General features: G+C 33.9%; 1 protein-coding gene across 1 annotated transcript; it reads right to left on the bottom strand.

Annotated features, from left to right (window-relative positions):
* Positions 1-407: 407 nt before the first annotated feature.
* LOC100369621 (conserved oligomeric Golgi complex subunit 2-like) lies at positions 408-23541 on the bottom strand. The gene is made up of 18 exons (XM_085495267.1): positions 23389-23541; positions 21875-22036; positions 20891-20956; positions 18790-18870; positions 18558-18661; positions 17763-17868; positions 16926-17105; positions 16631-16752; positions 13203-13332; positions 12879-13018; positions 12703-12764; positions 11631-11797; positions 9282-9404; positions 4631-4706; positions 4328-4473; positions 2695-2831; positions 2193-2367; positions 408-906 (listed from the first exon to the last, which is right to left on the bottom strand). The coding sequence occupies exons 1-18, from the start codon at positions 23464-23466 to the stop codon at positions 820-822; spliced, it is 2142 nt and encodes a 713-aa protein (XP_085351393.1). The 5' UTR covers positions 23467-23541; the 3' UTR covers positions 408-819.
* Positions 23542-23637: the final 96 nt, after the last annotated feature.

Genomic DNA, 23637 nt, shown 5'->3' with positions numbered 1-23637 from the left:
AGGTTCCTGTATTAAGCAGATTAATTCATCTAAAACTACATATTGAATCATATATTATTATTATTTGACAAATATGATATGATGACACCTGCTATGAAACATCAAGTATTGCACTCCAGTAATAAAATTAACAGGAAAAAAAGTAATTTTCAAATAATACCCATACTTCATATGTTCACAAATTACCTCCCTCTATAGAATACAGGGCATCTATTGTCTTATTTCATTTAACATTGCATCTCGGTGTTCAATGTTAGCAATGATCCAACTATGATTACTTGCAGGAACCAGTCATTGAACATGTAAATTCCCTTTCCCATGCATTTGTGTAGCATTTTATGTGGAGCATGTTGGGATACTATCACATTATGTGATGCATTCTGGGAAATTAAACCAGCAACATATCTGCTGCATGCTGGGAATCCATCAACGTATGTGGTGAATACTGGGAAACCATCGACATATTTATTGCATGCTGAGAATCCATCAACATATGTGCTGCATCCTGGGAAACCACCAACATCTACTGCATGCTGGGAAACCAACATCTGTACTGCATGCTAGGAATCCATCTACTCATGTGTTGCATGCTGGGAAACCATTGACATCTGTGTTGCATGCTGGGAACCATTAACATCTATGTTGCATGCTGGGAAACCATCAACATCCGTGTTGCATGCTAGGAAACCATCAACATCTGTGTTGCATGCTGGGAAACCATCAACATCTGTGTTGCATGCTGGGAAACCATCAACATCTATGTTGCATGCTGGGAAACCAACATCTGTGTTGCATGCTGGGAAACCATCAACTCATGTGCTATGAATGTGTAGCAGCGTTTTTTACCAACTCTGATAACGAATCATATTTGGGAATATCTGAACTTTTTATACCAAGATTATCCATCTGAAAAAAAGAAAACAGTATACACTTAGACTAATGTATATAAACTGTTAATGCTTTAGTAACATTTTGTTGCTATGCCAACTATGCTCTTTTCTTCAACTATCATCACTGAACATCAGCTCAGCTAAAATGCTAAGTATATACTTCCCTGACTCCACATAGCATAGCAAACCAACCCAACCCAACCACCATATTTCACATAACAGCATTACAACCCATCTAGCATTTTTCACATAGCATTGTAGCATTGTGACAAAACTTCCATACTTCACGTAGCATTGTGACAAAACTTCCATACTTCATGTAGCATTGTGACAAAACTTCCATACTTTACGTAACATTGTCACAAAACTTCCATACTTCACGTAACATTGTCACAAAACTTCCATACTTTACGTAGCATTGTGACAAAACTTCCATACTTCACGTACCATTGTGACAAAACTTCCATACTTCACGTACCATTGTGACAAAACTTCCATACTTCACGTAGCATTGTGACAAATCTTCCATACTTCACGTACCATTGTCACATAACTTCCATACTTCACGTAGCATTGTGACAAAACTTCCATACTTCACGTACCATTGTCACAAAACTTCCATACTTCACGTAGCATTGTGACAAAACTTCCATACTTCACGTACCATTGTCACAAAACTTCCATACTTCACGTAGCATTGTGACAAAACTTCCATACTTCACGTAGCATTGTGACAAAACTTCCATACTTCACGTAGCATTGTGACAAAACTTCCATACTTCATGTAGCATTGTGACAAAACTTCCATACTTCACGTAACATTGTGACAAAACTTCTATACTTCACATACCATTGTGACAAAACTTCCATACTTCACATAGCATTGTGACAAAACTTCCATACTTCATGTAGCATTGTGACAAAACTTCCATACTTCACGTAGCATTGTGACAAAACTTCCATACTTCACATACCATTGTGACAAAACTTCCATACTTCACATACCATTGTGACAAAACTTCCATACTTCACGTAGCATTGTCACAAAACTTCTATACTTCACGTAACATTGTGACAAAACTTCCATACTTCACGTAGCATTGTCACAAAACTTCCATACTTTACGTAGCGTTGTGACAAAACTACCATATTCTATGTAGCAATGTGACAAAACTTTCATATTTTATATAGCATTACCACCCAATTCGATTATTTCACATAGCATTGTGGCAGATATATTTCATGAAGCACTGCAATCCAATATTTATGGAATATTTCAAAAATAAAAAAAAAAAGACATACCTCTTCTGCAAACTGTCTGACATCGAGAGCCAATTGTAGCCTTATTTTATCATCATCACTCATCCCATTGGCACTGAAATTGCTGACTGATGTCACTTTACGCATCTTCAATTTTTTCAAGCTTTCCTCCATTTTGCGCACAGAATCCAGTACATCAGACGTGACTCCAAAATATCTATAAATATCAATAAATACTACTGTTCACATGTTACCTATCTTAGAGTGGTTAATTAGTTAGCATTATGAATGGGTAACCTAACACTCAAGTATCACTCTATCATGTCCAACATAACATTTAGATGTAGGTGATAATACTACATTCAGTGTACAAACAAATCCAGATAATTATATATATTAACTTCCAAGTTTAGTTGTTTAAAAGCAACAAACAAGTCCCAAAAGCAAACATCTTGTGATGGTGAGTAATGAACGACCAAGAACTAATCAACTCAAGTGAAATCAAAATACTAAGTATTCCACATTAATAGAATTTCTTACTCACTCTTGAGTTAAAAGTGTTAATATACCCGACAACAACTCTCCTCGTCTGTCTGTGTTTATCTTTTCCCCATTTTCTTCTAAAAATAACTGCAATGGTTTGATTATGTTGTCAACATAGACTGATGCTTTACTTGGAATCTGTATACAGAGAACATAGAAAGACATATGACAGCGTTCTATAACCAGTGAATGGACAGATTTCCCACTGTAGTGTACGAATATAACCGGTGAATGGATAGATTTCCCACTGTAGTATATGGGTATAACCAGTGAATGGATATATTTCTCACTGTAGTATATGGGTATAACCAGTGAATGGATAGATTTCTCACTGTAGTATATGGGTATAACCAGTGAATGGATATATTTCTCACTGTAGAATATGGGTATAACCAGTGAATAGATAGATTTCCCACTGTAGTATATGGGTATTACCAGTAAATGGATAGATTTCTCACTGTAGTATATGGGTATAACCAGTGAATGGATAGATTTCTCACTGTAGTATATGGGTATAACCAGTGAATGGATAGATTTCTCACTGTAGTATATGGGTATAACCAGTGAATGGATAGATTTCTCACTGTAGTATATGGGTATAACCAGTGAATGGATAGATTTCTCACTGTAGTATATGGGTATAACTAGTGAATGGATAGATTTCTCACTGTAGTATATGGGTATAACCAGTGAATGGATAGATTTCCCACTGTAGTATATGGGTATAACCAGTGAATGGATAGATTTCTCACTGTAGTATATGGGTATAACCAGTGAATGGATAGATTTCTCACTGTAGTATATGGGTATAACCAGTGAATGAATAGATTTCTCACTGTAGTATATGGGTATAACCAGTGAATGGATAGATTTCTCACTGTAGTATATGGGTATAACCAGTGAATGGATAGATTTCTCACTGTAGTATATGGGTATAACCAGTGAATGGATAGATTTCTCACTGTAGTATATGGGTATAACCAGTGAATGGATAGATTTCTCACTGTAGTATATGGGTATAACCAGTGAATGGATAGATTTCTCACTGTAGTATATGGGTATAACCAGTGAATGGATAGATTTCTCACTGTAGTATATGGGTATAACCAGTGAATGGATAGATTTCTCACTGTAGTATACAGGTATAACCAGTGAATGGATAGATTTCTCACTGTAGTATATGGGTATAACCAGTGAATGGATAGATTTCTCACTGTAGTATACGAGTATAACCAGTGAATGGATAGATTTCTCACTGTAGTATATGGGTATAACCAGTGAATGAATAGATTTCTCACTGTAGTATATGGGTATAACCAGTGAATGGATAGATTTCTCACTGTAGTATATGGGTATAACCAGTGAATGGATAGATTTCTCACTGTAGTATATGGGTATAACCAGTGAATGGATAGATTTCTCACTGTAGTATATGGGTATAACCAGTGAATGGATAGATTTCTCACTGTAGTATATGGGTATAACCAGTGAATGGATAGATTTCTCACTGTAGTATATGGGTATAACCAGTGAATGGATAGATTTCTCACTGTAGTATACAGGTATAACCAGTAAATGGATAGATTTCTCACTGTAGTATACAGGTATAACCAGTGAATGGATATATTTCTCACCTCTCTATTTGTTCTTCTATACAGTCTTGGTATATCATTAACAGCCTTGAAATGTACAACACATTGTGAATGGATTTCTTTAATAACATAATTAATGATTGCTGGAATGGGCACGATCAATGCTTCTCTACCTTCATTCAAGGCTTCTGAATGAATTAAAAAAAAATATACAATTATAACTGTTAAACTAAACGAGAGAAAAAAGTAAACTTGTATAATCCATGGTATGGAAAATTGATTGATGCAAATCTATGTACTGTGCAAGAAATTCATTAAAATGGGAAATACCAAGTTTTATCTCACCTTCAATAACAGCAATATTTTTAAAATTCAATGCCGCCAGTTTAGGCTGAATCTCATTGGATAAGAGTTCAGGCAACTGTAAATGAAAATATACTGTTAATATATTAATTATTCACTGGGTTTTAATTTCACTATTCTCACCAATATGTAAAATTTGCTAATTTTAATCTAAATCCATGTTAACATGTGAAATATCAATAGAACTCATTGTTTCACTCTCAAATTTGGTAACACCCAATGAATATGCTCACAGTATCAAAATAGTGAACTTAAATGCCATTGAAAACAAGCCATGCATGGCACAGTCCCCGTTAGTTATCAAATTTAAGATATATAGTTTTGTTTATAGTAATATAGCTGGAATATAACCATGTCAGAAATATGATTTTTTTAACATTAAAATGATTGACATTTGTATCTGATCGTCAAACGAGTACTTGTCCATATTGAGAGATATTGCTCTGGAACAGCATTAAAAATCAGCCATTTTGAATACATATATATATATATATATAACATGATGTATAACGAATATATAAAATTTGAATATAATCAGTCAAAGCATTTAAGAGATATGGCTTTAGCACAAAAATTACCACCATTTGGCCACTTTGAAATGGATCGTCAAACCAATATATCCGTATATCTATGACATGATGTATAAGGAATATTAAAAATTTGAACATAATCAGTCAAAACAAGTCGGAGATATGGGTCTAGAAGCCCATTCATTAAAACAAAATGGCCGCCAGTCGTTCATTTTGAATGTTATCTGAAAAACAAAATTATTTGCATCAAGGTCCCATAATGTCTAATGTATATATCAAGTTTGAACGAAATCCATCTGTAAACAGCCAAGAAATGCTTTATTTTTATGATTTTTTAGCACCAGTCGGCCATTTTGAATCTTATCTGAAAAACAAAATGGTATGCATCCAGGTCCTATAATGTGTAACGTATATACCAATTTTGAACAAATCCATCTGTAAACAGACGTAAAATGCTTGATTTTGATGACTTTTAGCACAAAAATGGCCACCATTCGGCCATCTTGAATCAGATCATAAAACAAATTGACCTACATATGTATAATATCATGTATGATGTATGTGTAAAGTTTGATTGTGATTGGTCCAGGCATTTCTAAGATACAGGTCCGGACACAAGCACGCACGCACGAACACACGGACACACAGAGGTAAAAACATAAGTCCTCGTTTTCGGACTGCATCCGAATGGGGACTAATAAATGGTTTTACAGTATTTACAATGTAGGATCTTTGATATCTTAAAAGTCAATAAGAGAAAATTTATGTAATGGTTCGAACACAATTACAATAATTTTGCTCAAATTCATTACTACCGTTAAAGTCCTATTATAAACCGCGGTTTATATTACAATGTATCAATTTAAAAATTGGGATCAAAAGCTCAAGTTCGGGGTGCGGTTTCTATTACGTACATATTGCAATCACTAAATGGGCGTGGTCATTTTTTGTCCACAACACATGCACAAAACAAACAATACACCTTACAATCTCTTGAATAGGCGTCGGGGAAGAGTGAAAGGCCTTATTTTGGTTCTAAAATAGGCGTTACGAAATGTTGAAAAATTACAGTCAATCAAAAAAAAATTCTACATGATACAAAAAATACTCAGTATTTTTAATGTAATATGCATTTATTTTTTTTAATTTTCTTGGCAACAAAAAGTATATTCTAACAGAAGTTTCAAATAAAAACACGAATGCACTGCTTAGTAGCAAATGATCACATAACGGTAGCTCGATCCGGCCATGCTGCTGGTCACAAGTGAATAACTTACTTGTTTTCGAAGTGTTGATATTGGTGATTATTATTTAGTAGTGATTACAATAACGCACGAAAAATAAATTCGTTGAATTGTTATAAAATGCAAGTAAAATGCAACTTAGTTTCCCCGTAAGCGAATGATTTCAGTCACATGTAAACAGCCGATACGATATCCGCCATGCTCTTGAATGCTCACCTGACGTATTATTGACCGGATAGGTCAAGTCGCTAATTAACCAATCAAAATGCTGGATGGTGCCCACGTGTCTAAATTACATAGCTCATTTAAATATGTTAATGACAGTTCAGCGACCTCATGGTGAACGGAACACGGAAGAGATTTACCGATAATGTAGTGCGATCTTTTGCCTTTGATTTCCATGGGAAAACGGCATGATTTTTTTTTTAAATCAAGAAATTATTTGTTTTCGAAAGATAAATTATTCTTCAATGCTCAGTTTAACACTTTTACGGTGATAAAAGCTCATTGTCTAAAACTTACGAAACACAGACGTATTCAGAAAGAGTATTGACAGAGGTCGCCGCCACAACAAAAGCAGTTTCATTGCCTGTCTGACCGCCTGTGGTCTGACATCTTATCACCGCTGAACAATAAATAGGTGTGAATATTTTTAGGCATGTTGTCGAAACAAAGAATAGGATTAGGAACAATGCCGTTTTGGAACAGCTGGTTGAAACAATGAAGACAGTCACGGTCTTGTTGAATTGGGGGTGCGGTTAGTAATAGGTACTTTTCAAGTTTTCAATTTTTGTTAAGAACTCTTTAACCCCGAAGCCGGAATTGGGGGTGCGGTTACTATTACGTATGCGGTTTATATTAGGACTTTAACGGTATCATTTCACTATAATAAAGATGTAAACAAGCAGCCTATCGGCTGAGATAGCTCCGCTGTTAGCAATGCACATTTCAATTAAAGAACTGAAGACATCATTAGAAAATGAACAATATGAATAGTATCAAAGCAATCGGACTTACAGTTTTTAACAAGAAGTCGAAAATATCACTTTTTACCAAAAATTACAAAAATATTCACCAAAATAAATTAGAGAATTGAAGATATCATCACAAAACGAACAAATCTGAGAGAGGTCCACATGTAGTACCTATATATGTAATATCAAAGCAATTGGACTTACAGTTTTCAACAAGAAGTCGAAAATATCACTTTTTACCAAAAATGACAAAAATATTCACCAAAATTAGAGAATTGAAGATATCATCACGAAATAAACAAATCTGAGAGAGGTCCACATGTAGTACCTATATATGTAGTATCAAAGCAATTGCACTTGCAGTTTTTAACAAGAAGTCGAAAATATCACTTTTCACCAAAAAATGACAAAAATATTCACCAAAATTAGAGAGAGAATTAAAGATATCATTACAAAATGAACAAATCTGAGAGAGGTCCACATGTAGTACCTATATATGTAATATCAAAGCATTTGCACTTGCGGTTTTTAACAAGAAGTCGAAAATATCAGTTTTTACCAAAAATGACAAAAATATTCACCAAAATTAGAGAATTAAAGATATCATTACAAAATGAACAAATCTGAGAGAGGTCCACATGTAGTACCTATATATGTAATATCAAAGCAATTGCACTTGCGGTTTTTAACAAGAAGTCGAAAATATCAGTTTTTACCAAAAATGACAAAAATATTCACCAAAATTAGAGAATTAAAGATATCATTACAAAATGAACAAATCTGAGAGAGGTCCACATGTAGTACCTATATATGTAATATCAAAGCAATTGCACTTGTGGTTTTTAACAAGAAGTCGAAAATATCAGTTTTTACCAAAAATGACAAAAATATTCACCAAAATTAGAGAATTGAAGATATCATCACGAAATGAACAAATCTGAGAGAGGTCCACATGTAGTACCTATATATGTAGTATCAAAGCAATTGGACTTGCGGTTTTTAACAAGAAGTCGAAAATATCAGTTTTTACCAAAAATGACAAAAATATTCACCAAAATTAAAGAATTAAAGATATCATTACAAAATTAACAAATCTGAGCGAGGTCCACATGTAGTACCTATATATGTAATATCAAAGCAATTGCACTTGCGGTTTTTAACAAGAAGTCGAAAATATCAGTTTTTACCAAAAATGACAAAAATATTCACCAAAATTAGAGAATTGAAGATATCATCACGAAATGAACAAATCTGAGAGAGGTCCACATGTAGTACCTATATATGTAGTATCAAAGCAATTGGACTTGCGGTTTTTAACAAGAAGTCGAAAATATCAGTTTTTACCAAAAATGACAAAAATATTCACCAAAATTAGAGAATTAAAGATATCAACATGAAATGAACAAACCTAAGAGAGGTCTACCCAAGGTACATATACACCAAGTATCAAAGCATTTAGGCTTGTAGTTTTCAAGAAGAAGTCGAAAAAGTAAAACATTGACACGGACGACGACGACGACGACGGACAATCACTCATATGATAAGCTCCGCTCGACAAAGTCGACAGCGGAGCTGAAGAGGAAATGTTTTAGGTATTGGTTTACAGAAAAAATAATCTGTTCCTGCATGTCAATATGTATTGATATCATGTGAAGTTTGTTTGATTTTGGCATAGACAGCAGACTTGGCTACAGTCTGAATGTGTTTGTGTATGTAAATATGAAAAAACTGTAGACAAAGACAGCCAGAAATTGACAATATTTTAAAATAAAGTAGTTAATAAGTTGTTCCCAATCATACAAGATCTAGAGGAATCTTAATGCGAAAATCTCTGTGGTTTTCACTGTAAAAGTCAAGATAATGAATGAAGTGAAAATCTGGCTACCTTAGCATAGAGAGTATCCAAGTCAGTTATCAATAGTACTAACTGTGATATAGTAACAGGGGGACTAGCCAATATTTCCTCTGGAGATAAACTAGCTGTTGATTTCTTGCCTTCTTCTGATATCTAAAATAAATACAAATGATATTACCATTACATGTGAAAAAAGAAAAGTAGCAGTGATGTGATGTGATAACAATAATCTATTTGATTCCAGGTTAGTAAGCAGTCTATTCTGTTCAGGTTAGTAAGCAATCTATTCTGTTCAGGTTAGTAAGCAGTCTATTCTGTTCAGGTTAGTAAGCAATCTATTCTGTTCAGGTTAGTAAGCAGTCTATTCTGTTCAGGTTAGTAAGCAGTCTATTCTGTTCAGGTTAGTAAGCAATCTATTCTGTTCAGGTTAGTAAGCAGTCTATTCTGTTCAGGTTAGTAAGCAGTCTATTCTGTTCAGGTTAGTAAGCAGTCTATTCTGTTCAGGTTAGTAAGCAGTCTATTCTGTTCAGGTTAGTAAGCAGTCTATTCTGTTCAGGTTAGTAAGCAGTCTATTCTGTTCAGGTTAGTAAGCAGTCTAGTCTGTTCAGGTTAGTAAGCAGTCTAGTCTGTTCAGGTTAGTAAGCAGTCTATTCTGTTCAGGTTAGTAAGCAGTCTATTCTGTTCAGGTTAGTAAGCAATCTATTCTGTTCAGGTTAGTAAGTAGTCTATTCTGTTCAGGTTAGTAAGCAGTCTATTCTGTTCAGGTTAGTAAGCAGTCTATTCTGTTCAGGTTAGTAAGCAGTCTAGTCTGTTCAGGTTAGTAAGCAATCTATTCTGTTCAGGTTAGTAAGCAATCTATTCTGTTCAGGTTAGTAAGCAGTCTAGTCTGTTCAGGTTAGTAAGCAATCTAGTCTGTTCCAGGTTAGTAAGCAATCTATTCTGTTCAGGTTAGTAAGCAGTCTATTCTGTTCAGGTTAGTAAGCAGTCTATTCTGTTCAGGTTAGTAAGCAATCTATTCTGTTCAGGTTAGTAAGCAGTCTATTCTGTTCCAGGTTAGTAAGCAATCTATTCTGTTCAGGTTAGTAAGCAGTCTATTCTGTTCAGGTTAGTAAGCAGTCTAGTCTGTTCAGGTTAGTAAGCAATCTATTCTGTTCCAGGTTAGTAAGCAGTCTAGTCTGTTCAGGTTAGTAAGCAATCTATTCTGTTCAGGTTAGTAAGCAATCTATTCTGTTCAGGTTAGTAAGCAGTCTATTCTGTTCAGGTTAGTAAGCAATCTATTCTGTTCAGGTTAGTAAGCAGTCTATTCTGTTCAGGTTAGTAAGCAATCTATTCTGTTCAGGTTAGTAAGCAGTCTATTCTGTTCAGGTTAGTAAGTAGTCTAGTCTGTTCAGGTTAGTAAGCAGTCTATTCTGTTCAGGTTAGTAAGCAGTCTAGTCTGTTCAGGTTAGTAAGCAATCTATTCTGTTCAGGTTAGTAAGCAATCTATTCTGTTCAGGTTAGTAAGCAATCTATTCTGTTCAGGTTAGTAAGCAGTCTAGTCTGTTCAGGTTAGTAAGCAATCTATTCTGTTCCAGGTTAGTAAGCAGTCTAGTCTGTTCAGGTTAGTAAGCAATCTATTCTGTTCAGGTTAGTAAGCAGTCTATTCTGTTCAGGTTAGTAAGCAATCTATTCTGTTCAGGTTAGTAAGCAGTCTATTCTGTTCAGGTTAGTAAGCAGTCTATTCTGTTCAGGTTAGTAAGCAGTCCATTCTGTTCAGGTTAGTAAGCAGTCTATTCTGTTCAGGTTAGTAAGCAGTCTAGTCTGTTCAGGTTAGTAAGCAATCTATTCTGTTCAGGTTAGTAAGCAGTCTATTCTGTTCAGGTTAGTAAGCAGTCTATTCTGTTCAGGTTAGTAAGCAATCTATTCTGTTCAGGTTAGTAAGCAGTCTATTCTGTTCCAGGTTAGTAAGCAGTCTATTCTGTTCAGGTTAGTAAGCAATCTATTCTGTTCCAGGTTAGTAAGCAGTCTATTCTGTTCAGGTTAGTAAGCAGTCTAGTCTGTTCCAGGTTAGTAAGCAATCTATTCTGTTCAGGTTAGTAAGCAATCTATTCTGTTCCAGGTTAGTAAGCGACTCAGTTGATTACAGATGTGTAGGTAGTCTATTCTGTTCCAGGTTAGAAGAAGTTGTTGTTTCTTTACAAATGAGACCATTTAATTCATAAATTGGATGCACTAGTATAGGCTCAAATAATTTTTAAAGTTCAGAAGTTTTAACAGAATACAGATTGCAGATGTCCCAAACAGTAGTACACTGTACGTAAAAAAAATTCTGTTTTGTAGAATTACTAAAGACAAAGCTATAAGCACCAATGAAGGATTGGTTGTCTTAAGGTATCTAACCTCTTTTTCACATATTTCCTGCAGCCATATTGAACATCTTGAGAGTAACTGTAATGTTAATTTCCAGAATCGATGACATAGTGCTGAGATGTAGACTTGATCTGACCAGCAGCTTTTCAGAGATTGCCATAGTGTAGAACATACTGCTAAATTGAACTCACAGTCCTCTATGCAAGTAAAACACAGAAAGGATCAGGATTTACAAAATACTACAATACAGGTGACAATTTTTTTGAGCAGCAACACAATGGATTCCACACTGACAGGCTGTGTGGATGCATAGGTAATCTACTGAATGAGATACGTACTATAAACAGTAGTTGATTTGTGGTTAAATATGTACATCATACACACATAAATCAGATGTGATTGCTACAGGTCAGTGGCCCATTGCATTTTAAACAAAAGAAGTTCATAACACAAATTACTTTGCAACAACACAAACCATGTGATGACGCTGCAGAGAAAATCACCTTAAACTTGCCAAATCCACAGTATTACTCTTGGTTCTCATGAACATCCTTAGCCCTATGAACCTTTGACGGTTAATAGAACCTCAACCCCAAAACAGGCTGTTAACTACTATTACGATTAGGGTCTTTATAGTCGTTTTTTGACAGTTAATCGCTTTAATTTTGTGAGAGACAAATTTTCGAGAATTTCCCCAAGTCGGTGAATATCATAAAATTGTGTAGCTGTGGAAATTTTTCTCTTGTCCTATGACACAACATGTCAGCGACTTTCGCAAAATTTTAACTTCATTAATGTCGTAAAATCATCAACTTGCAGAAAAAATCCAAGCAGTAAAAATTAAGTGGTCGACAGTATGTCATAGCCTACTGAACAACAAGTCATTCACGTATACATTAATAAAAGAAAACAAATCACTGTAAATGAGAGTCAAATTTGTGAGCCTTTGTCATTTTTTATCATATAAAGATATATAAATTAATCGTATGAATTTGATAATATCTTTTGATTACTGATTATTGATTTGATTACTGTTCAACTCAATCCCCTAAAATTTAGGATGTACTCTTTCTTAATTCCAGCCACAAATTGTTTTTCTTACCTTGCACAACATTGAATGGGGTCATCAAAGAAGACTCAAATGCACCAGCAATTTCCTGAAACCTGAAAAAGAAAAAAAACACAGTTACAATATTATTTCCTCCAATACCATTACCACGTATAACCCATATATATATATATATATATATATATATATATATACACAAGAGTACTTGCCTTATTTGGAAATAAACTGGAAGACTCCATTTACTCATATAGGTGTTGTAGCTAGAATGGGCTCTAAGTCTTTTCACACTGGCCTGAGATCCACAGTGTCTTTCAAATGCACAGAGAAAATCCATACTCAACATGTATTTCTAAAAAAAATATATTAGATTTTATAGGTCAATTTCAATAGATAAACGTTTTATATGATTTTATTATTCCTCTATTTGTTATTATCCTTTATATAAAAGATACAGGTATGTCAATGTTTAAAATAAGGCATACATTAACGATTCTGCAGACAACTAAATGCAATTTTTGCATTTCAATCATTACCTGGTGAAAAACATCAGGGTTTCCTGGTGCAAAGATAGAGGGCGTCCTTGCTTCAATGCAGCTCACTATTTCAGGCCAGACCGCATTAACAAGAAAGTCATATCCTCTCACAACATCCTGGCTTCCACCGCTATAACAAAATTTAGAAATTAGAATAAGAGTATGTTAATTCTCAACAGTAATGGGTATAATTGTGTACAGTTCAGAATGATATTATAATGAATAAATGTGACAAGTCTTTGATAAAAAAGATTTCACAGAATAAATCAAAACAATCAGACATTACAAATGGTCATGGAAATAATAAATAAAGGGGTATGAAGTATCTACTTAGAATTAAGTTAGGAAATGATAATTGTGTTTAATGTCAGTAAAAAGTAACTTTGAAAACCTTATGTGGGAGTGCAAAGTATTAAAGAATTTTTTGGCAGACTTTCAAGACAAGTGTGGGGAAACAACTAATATAATAATTTTTGGAGGGCTTTAAATAAAACAAGCAGCCTGTCGGCTGAGATAGCTCCGCTGTTAGCAATGCACATGGCAATTAAAGAACAGAAGATATCATTAGAAAATGAACAAATCTGAGAGAGGTCCACATGTAGTACCTATATGTATAATATATCAAAGCAATTGGACTTGCGGTTTTCAACAAGAAGTCGAAAATATCACTTTTTACCAAAAATTACAAAAATATTCATCAAAATTAGAGAATTAAAGATATCATCATGAAATGAACAAATCTGAGAGAGGTCCACATGTAGTACCTATATATGTAATATCAAAGCAATTGGACTTGTGGTTTTCAACAAGAAGTCGAAAATATCACTTTTTACCAAAAATTACAAAAATATTCACCGAAATTAGAGAATTAAAGATATCATTACAAAATGAACAAATCTGAGAGAGGTCCACATGTAGTACCTATATATGTAATATCAAAGCAATTCGACTTGCGGTTTTCAACAAGAAGTCGAAAATATCACTTTTTACCAAAAATTACAAAAATATTCACCAAAATTAGAGAATTAAAGATATCATTACAAAATGAACAAATCTGAGAGAGGTCCACATGTAGTACCTATATATGTAATATCAAAGCAATTCGACTTGCGGTTTTCAACAAGAAGTCGAAAATATCACTTTTTACCAAAAATTACAAAAATATTCACCAAAATTAGAGAATTAAAGATATCATTACAAAATGAACAAATCTGAGAGAGGTCCACATGTAGTACCTATATATGTAATATCAAAGCAATTGGACTTGCGGTTTTCAACAAGAGGTCGAAAATATCACTTTTTACCAAAAATTACAAAAATATTCACCAAAATTAGAGAATTGAAGATATCATTACAAAATGAACAAATCTGAGAGAGATCGACATGTAGTACCTATATATGTAAATATCAAAGCAATTGGACTTGCGGTTTTCAACAAGAAGTCGAAAATATCACTTTTTACCAAAAATGACAAAAATATTCACCAAAATTAGAGAATTAAAGATATCATTACAAAATGAACAAATCTGAGAGAGGTCCACATGTAGTACCTATATATGTAAATATCAAAGCAATTGGACTTGCGGTTTTCAACAAGAAGTCGAAAATATCACTTTTTACCAAAAATGACAAAAATATTCACAAAAATTAGAGAATTAAAGATATCATTACAAAATGAACAAATCTGAGAGAGGTCCACATGTAGTACCTATATATGTAATATCAAAGCAATTGCACTTGCGGTTGCGGTTTTCAACAAGAAGTCGAAAATATCACTTTTTACTAAAAATGACAAAAATATTCACCAAAATTAGAGAATTGAAGATATCATCATGAAATGAACAAATCTGAGAGAGGTCTACCCAAGGTACATATACACCAAGTATCAAAGCATTCAGGCTTGTAGTTTTCAAGAAGAAGTCGAAAAAGTAAAACATTGACACGGACGACGACGGAGGACAATCACTCATATGATAAGCTCCGCTCGACAGCGGAGCTAAAAATTAGTTAGAACCCCTTAATCGTGCTGGAGAAGTATCTTCTGTATTGGGTCCATTATATTCTATTGCAATTACTTGGCAATATTATTTTCCTGATGATTTTTTCACTCAAAATGAGAACATATCCTTGCTTATATTTAATAATATTGGTGTCTAAAAAAGAACATTAGAAAAAACTACAAATGAGTAAGAACATTAGAAAAATAAAACAAAACAGGGATTAAAAAGAAGAAAAACTATTTTTTATGCAGTTACAGTTGCATATTTTCCTAAAACCATTTTAAAACAAAAAATATTCAGTTACTAAATGTGTCATAAAGTGCTGTCACCATGGACACCCCATCAGTAAAATGATGCCATTATAATAATAGTTGGAACCAAATAAAAGATAAATATGGACATCTGTTATTGTTTATTCATTTCAGTTAAAAATTTGAATGAACTGTTATAAGTAGACAATGTAGCCAACTGTTTTACATCTGTTGCTGTCACCTACTCCCTGTAATTCTAAGATTTAATGAGCCAACATTAGTATTCATTACTGCCCAGTAGGCAACCACCAAACTGAGTGAAATCATCCATGTAATTTTACATACTATATCTACATGTATTTAAAATGCAACTAAAGTAAAATAACAACAATTTAATAACAAAGACAGGCAGCTTATGAAGATGATGAATAATAGTGAATTTCAACAGTGGCTTCAAGAAGTGTTCAAAGAAGACAATGACACCCAACAATATTGGACAAACACAGAACCAATGCGAATAGAATGGGGAGACGAGGAATCGAATAACAATTTAATGGAGGATGTGGAAGTGGGTGTGGCAGAAGTTGATGTATCAAATGACGTGGCACAACAATCAAATGATAGACATAGCACAGGTAGGGGAAAAAAAAAACATTTAAGGGTAACAGAAAGAAAGGTGAGGGTGGGTGTTATGTTAACAACTATATATTTTTTTGAGAATGCAAGAGAATTTTTTGAATTGATTTTAATTTATGTTGGTCAATAATATAATTATTGGAAATAAACTTGAAACAAAAAAATTGGAATGACATCACTCCAAGGCACACACACACTAAATATGGAAGTAATTCAAATAGTAGTTTTTAAAACAGATAATTACTCTACATCAGCACACAGTCCCTAAACAAGGGACTTTATACTTTTTTTTCTAGAATTGACACAAAAATGGCAAGATTTTTGGGAGAGTTGTGTTTCCAAGAAATTAAATCTGGAACAAAAAACTTATTCACTTTATTCACATAGTACAACATATCCCAGAAAACATCTCTTGAAAACATCTCTTGAAAACATCTAAATATTTGGAAATTATAAAAAACAAAAACAGAAGTAGAATTCAAAAATATAACTCACAATTGTGTTTTAGCAAGAAAAAAGTCTCAAAGTGTTGGTAACTTACCTATGGATTGGTGAAGTAACAGCTCTGATATGCTGACAGTGTTTGGGTATAAATTCTACTATTTTATTGTACATGCCTTGTAGACCCTGTGGATTATTTAGGATGTACTGCTCTGATATCACCTATCAAAAAACCACAATGGACATGACATATGAAAAACTGATTGCGATTATTCACAATAAAAAATATAAATTTCACCCACTATGAGTAGATTTATAACACCAAAAATACCAGAATATTCAAATATTCAAATATCATGAAAATGAATATGTGTTGATGTGTAAAGGTAACTTACCTCCTCCATAAATGGCCGAACAACCAAAGTTCGAAACAGCATTTCTGCATCTTTAGTTTTATCAATGATAGCATATGTACGTAAGCATTGCCTCAATACAGGAAGATTACCAGTCTCCAAACTATCTTCAAACGAATTCTCCAAGCTCATCTGCAATGTAGTTGTTATGACCGCAATCCTCTAGAGAGAAGAAACTAGGATAAACAGGGATGTTGACCAATCACTCCATCTTCTCAAAAGCTGATTAGTATGCATTATAATGAACTAATTTGCATATTATATGATTCTACTATGTTCCATTACAAAATTATGTCAAATTCTGTTGACTCCCTGTTTGGACAATGTCACATTTCCCAATCTCAAAATATAATGATGACACATTATACATGTACACAAACATTGAATCTTCAACAGCTAAAAATTATTCACTTTCTCGGCTCTGAGACCTCTACAGTAGCCAAGAATCTATGACAGCCTAGAAGCTAAGATCATTTGGACCTCTACCTTTATGACAAACACATGATCTGAGAACTTTCTTATATGCCTAGAATGTATACATATTCCATGATCTAGGTCCTCTATAATACACCTAGAATTATTCACTTACTGTGGCCTTAGAACTCTACAATATGCCAAAATTCTATGTGTATTTTGGAGTCTGTGGCCTCTACAATATGCCTAGAAGCTATGTACGTTTGGTGGTTTTAGACCTCAACAATATGCCTAGAATCTCTGCACATTTGGTGGTTTTAGACATCCACACTCTGCCTAGAATCAATGCCCATTCAGGAGTCTGAGGCATCAACAATAACCTAGAATCAGTAATCTTAGACTTACAGGTCTTATATTTTCCACCAAAGGTAAGCCTTTACTCTGTGTTACATAAAACTGTAATTGATTGAATTCAGACGCCACTCGTTCAATCAGTTGACCAGTCAACTCACTGTAAAAACAAAACAAATGTGCCAACTAGGGATTAGTATGTATACATGAAGCAGAGGCACATATGCAAAGTGTGTATGGTTATTCCTTATTTAGTCAAGTCAATGTAAAAGTACAGAGGCTTGGCAGGACAAAGATTAATGTACAGGATACCCAATATAAAATATAATTATTTAAGAAAAGTTTATTTCACTGCATACCGTGACCTAGAAGTCAAAACATTCTACCAGCAACATTCCACCTGCATTGTCAAACCAGTAATATGTACATTAACATTAAATATTAACTTCAGAAATAATAAAAAAAAAAATTGAAAAAAATATACCAGCAAAAAATGTTAGGCACAGAAAAATCAACTGTGTTTGAACAAATAAAATTATTAACACAAGATATGAGAGCAACTAGTAGGATATCCACTGCATATTACACATATTTTTGTTTACACCCAAACATACACTGGTACTATGACGATTTGCGGATGTACACGCCCTTATTCACTCCCAGTATGGGATGTACATTTCACATAGTCAAGTAAACACTATGCCCACGAAATATATACATTGTACTCTATGCTTTATCTACATATATCTATGGGAAAGGTACTTTATTCCTTGCCTATGGAATACATACTCTACAGGAAAACATGTTATTCCTTACATATGAGGCATATAATTGGCTAATATTACTTACCTATGAGACACATGTTCCATTCCTTCACCGGGTTTCTGGATCTGCAGGATTTTTTCCATTTTATCCACACTCTGGATAATATTTTGCAATCTTTGCAAAGTGGCCTGAAATATATTTATTTACACAAAATAATAAACATAAAATCACAAAATATGGACTGGGTTATGGTTAACATACCAGCATATTATTACATTTACATCAATTATTAAAGTTAAAACCTTTGACCACTCACCTTCTTTTTTCTTATCTCTGTTCTAGCAATTAGCTTTTTTTCCACAACCTGCATAGCATCTGTCATTGAATTCCGTACAGCCTATTTAAAAAACAGAAAATACATTTAATATTTTTTTTTTTGAAAACATTAAATATTTGGAAAAAAAGATAGAAAAATTTGAAAATTTATTTTCACTAAAATCCATAGAACTGACTGAAGAAATTGGTAGAAAAATAATGTCTACTACCAGCACATGTATCTGAATGTTAAGAAACATGGTACCCTCAGATTATTCTTAAGGCTTTCTCAGGGTCTTAGAATTTGAAAAAATATGTAATGGTCTAAATATGAACTAGATTTGCTAGATTTCACATAAGTGGCCTAAGACGTACCCCACTAAAACTTCAAGAATGATCTGAGAGTGTAACTTTAGCAATGGTAAATGTGTTTGCAGAGTTTAATGTAGTCAGAAACTGTAATATATATACCGGATACGGCTGATACCACGCCCTGGGTGATCTTATGGAGGATTCGATTTTTTTTTAGAAAAATGTGGACCAAAAGATCGCCCGGGCGATCTGCTAAATATAATCATGCAAAGTATAAATTCAAAGTGTTTTAATACAATGGTGAGAGGTTGCATTTTACGTGAACAAGAACATGCACTAAGAAGGAAAAGCAAGTCAAAGTCGAAACAGGTGCATCATGGACATGACACAACACACGCTCATTTTGGGATGCAATTGAACTTCAAGTACTTTGCGAAACTTGCTGCGCGGTGATGCTGGCATCAAGAGTGTGTTGACCGAAGTTTGACCACAAGCCAGTTCAGCGCGTTACCTTAGCAACCTTTTTCTTTTGTGGTCCGCGTGTCGACCTAGTAAAATTGTTATTATATCCGATGGTACTGTAATTAACTTGTATGCAACTCTGTACTGGCTTTGACTATATCAACGTCATTTACTTAGTGCGCTGCTTTTCTAATTACGCAAATTTGTTTACAATATTGTACCAGCTCTGAATATTTCAACTTTGTAATGTATTGCTTTCATGATAATTACGTAAACTCAAGTTAATTTTTACTATTGTTAGGATGCGTTGCATTTGTAATAATTACGCAAACATAAACACGGGCGCATTTAAATCATTAAAAATGATAGTAGTCGGGTATCTACAGAAAGTCAAGAAAATATTTTAAATACTTGTGATTCATGGATGTTCCAATGGTGATTTTTTATTTGAAATGAAGTGAACATGTGTCAAGTTAAATTTTACTATAATATAATAAACTCTGGACAGCGCACTTTGAACACAATATTCACGTATATTTCGACTGAACTCTAATAACCACGCGTTTGAATTACGTGCGACATTGGGCAATGACTTCCAGAGTTCACGCACTGGTATTTAAATTCGGGCCACACAGCTTGACGCAAATCAATATAGTTACTTGTCATTTGTTAAAAAAATCTTTCAACTCTTAGAAATACCATGAACGCTAAAAGTTAACTGGGGGTTAACTGAAAGGGAACGTCTTTTTTGGACAAAAAACACGTCAGTACAAGATTATGTGTACAAGGTTAGCTGTATAGAACATACATGACTGCTTAACTCTGTGTTTTTTAATAAACATGTCGCATGTGAAACGCAGGAGACATTTTAGTTCGCCCATTTCTTGTTTACCGACTTTTTGTCTGGAATGCGATACAGACAAAGATTAAACATTACTGATAACAACCAAGAGGCTCGAACCAGGAAGGCTTGGATATTTTAAACTTCGTAAATAACATTCTTTTCAAGCGTGCCTTTATTCAAGTGTAATAAACGTAAGTGAAATGTATTTTAACGAGTCATAATACGCAACAACAATTTGTATACAGCATTGGTTTTATTGAAGTTTTAATGCTTTTCGACTTCACAGTGAATTATTTTAGCGTCATATTTGAAATAGCGCGCTCGATACAAGATGTCGGACGGGAAAATTGGGGTATGTAAAAATGTTTGTTGGTTCAGTCAGGCAATGTGTGGACCAAAACATCGCCCATTATTTGAAACATCGCCCATGGGCGGGGTTTAGGATGGGCGGGGTATCAGCCAAATCCGGTATATGTTAACTTACCAAGACTTCTTCTCTAAGTTGCCCCAGGGGAACAGAAAGATTATTTATAGCTTTATCCATACCAACCTAAACAAAGCACAAACAATATTATGTCACAGCCATGTCTCTTCATTTAAATATACTAATTGTTAACTAATTTAATTATACCAAGTATGTCATGTGACAACATTAATGAAATATATATTCAGCAAGAAACATCAACAACACCAAGTCAGCGATGAGATGAGATCAGAATTTTGAAAAAAAAAGAGAAAAATGATGACGCACATCAACCAAAATGGCTGCCAGAGTCCATCTTGGATTGAATCATCTCACAAATCAACTTTTATCTATATGCAAATCACAATTTTCAGTGTACATGTACCAAGTTTAATAAACATTATGGGACAGCGTGTTTTGAGATATAAGCAAATTATGTCAAAAAGTCCACTATAAAATTCAAATTGTATTCAACTTGCCTTTTCTACATACCAAACTGAAAGCTTAGAAAGAACTCTCGCGTGCTGAGAGTATTGGAGACACATTAAAATTAATTTAAGATTCACTTTTCAAACAAGAAGCTTGGCAACGAATTTTTGTCTGCTATTTGAGATGCATAACATGATTAATATGTATGGATTTCAACTAAAACCTAATCAAATCTGTGCATTAGCCCAGAGCATCTATACACCAAGTTTCATTAAAAACCAACATACGGTTCTTCTTCATACGGAACGGAGAGAACACACACACACACACATACAGACAGGGTAACTGCAAAGACTCCCATTGTGTGCTTCGCACACCGGAGGCAAAAACTTAGCGACAGCATTATCAATAAGAATTGTTGACAAACAAAATGGCCACCAGTCTGCCAATTTTGACCAAATTCTGAAGTTGAAAGGTCACATGATTATACCATAAAATTGCACTTTATTAACATACAATACCATAGATCAGACTTGAAACAAATTAATAAAAATTACTGTCAGATTAATGTTTTACCAGATTTGAGGAGAGATTCACAAAGTCAGCATAGTCCTTATTAATCAATTCCACCATTGCACTTTTCAAAGACTTGAAGTAGGTATCTAGATCATCCCGTAGGGTTTCAAGCGGTACATGTCGACGGCATTCTGCAACAAACTGGTCAACGTCGAAATCAACCTGGTACAGGAGAGATTGTGGTAACCAGCATTTGTAAAATTACTTCATTGTCTCTCTCATTACAATAGCACACATTCATCATAATACCACAATTTATACACTCAAAGATACATGTATCTGATGAGGCTCAACCAAAGCTAGCCTTTTTTTCAGATTTCGATTCATTTTCAGGTTTGGATAACAAATAGTAGTGTTAGTAATTGTGTGATTCTGCTTTCTGTTAATTGGTCTAAACACTCATTTTAAAAAACACAAACGATATGATGAAAAGAAAATATATTGAATTCATCACAAGTATACTACTAAGAATGCACAAAGGCAATACAGTGATTGTATCAACATAGTGCATTCGCATATTCTTTGCAGTACTCTTGTGATAACATTATTACACATCTTGTTCTTGCTTGTAGTGTTAATTAAATGTAAGTCTATAGCCCAAAATGGTCACAAAAACACGATGTTTGCATTGAGTGACTGGATACTATTCCATCACACTATAACGATTCTATGTAAACAAAAGAATGTTTATATGACATCAACAACATTGTGTCAACATTGGTGATGTACAATGTAGTTTATCCCAATTTGAACAGTTCAATGCATGTTGATGCGTTTTGAAATGACAGCATGCAGCTTGATATGGAATAGTAAATCCTACTGTTTTCGATGCTAGATGTGAAATTTCCTTTATATTACATGTGATTTTACACACACTCCAAAATTTTAACAAAATGGCCATTCTATATGAAGTGCAGGGGTTCCCTTTATATTCTCTTATGCTTTGTGTTATCACTTTACAATAAAAATAACTTTATCTAATAACAATACTTCTATCTCACAAGTTTAAGCAGCCAGACTGCTACATTATGTAGGTCAAGTGTACGAGACGTGACTTGTATTGTATTCTGACGTATATTGACAGTGTATTACCAAATTTTCGCGAGACAAGGAAACAGCAAAATATTGTTGACTAAATATCAAAGTAACATTTGGACAGATTTAATTCCTACAGTTAGTATCACAAACTATCAAATGTGTAACAGTATTTAGAAAACAAAACAAAAACATTTTGTGTACGAAAGTTTAAATTATTGGTGTTTATGAATTAATCAATGCTCAATAATATAAAAACTGTATTCCCCTATTTTCATTGTGAAGCGGGTAACTGGGCTATTATTTTTGTTTTCCGTTCTGTTTGTAATAAATTTCCATTTCTATTTATGTATCATGTTTGTATTTATGAGAAAATAAAGTCTAAGAACTGAACAGAACTGTGACTAAATTCGTCGCCGTGCCGATTCAATGGAAAGCATCAACATGCAAGGAAACTGTTGACGTATTTGCAAACTTACCTGCATAAATGCGTTTTTGTCGAAACACAGAGATGTCGGGGCACTCGTTATTGTCAAATTTATTGGATCATTATCCATGATCGTGGCATAAAATACCGATGAAACAAGTTTCCACAACACTTAAGCCACGTAAAATCAAAATGGCGGAAGCCGACCTTTGACCTTAGCTCAGTCAAAACTGCGGAAAAAAAGACATTCAAAAAAAAACTTATTTCATATAATGATGTAAGGAGCTATGTTTGTATATTC

The sequence above is a fragment of the Saccoglossus kowalevskii genome, chromosome 2 (assembly GCF_978046115.1).
Source record: "Saccoglossus kowalevskii chromosome 2, keSacKowa6.1, whole genome shotgun sequence".
Taxonomy (NCBI): Eukaryota; Metazoa; Hemichordata; class Enteropneusta; family Harrimaniidae; genus Saccoglossus; species Saccoglossus kowalevskii.
This window is presented reverse-complemented; position numbering and strand designations above follow the sequence as displayed.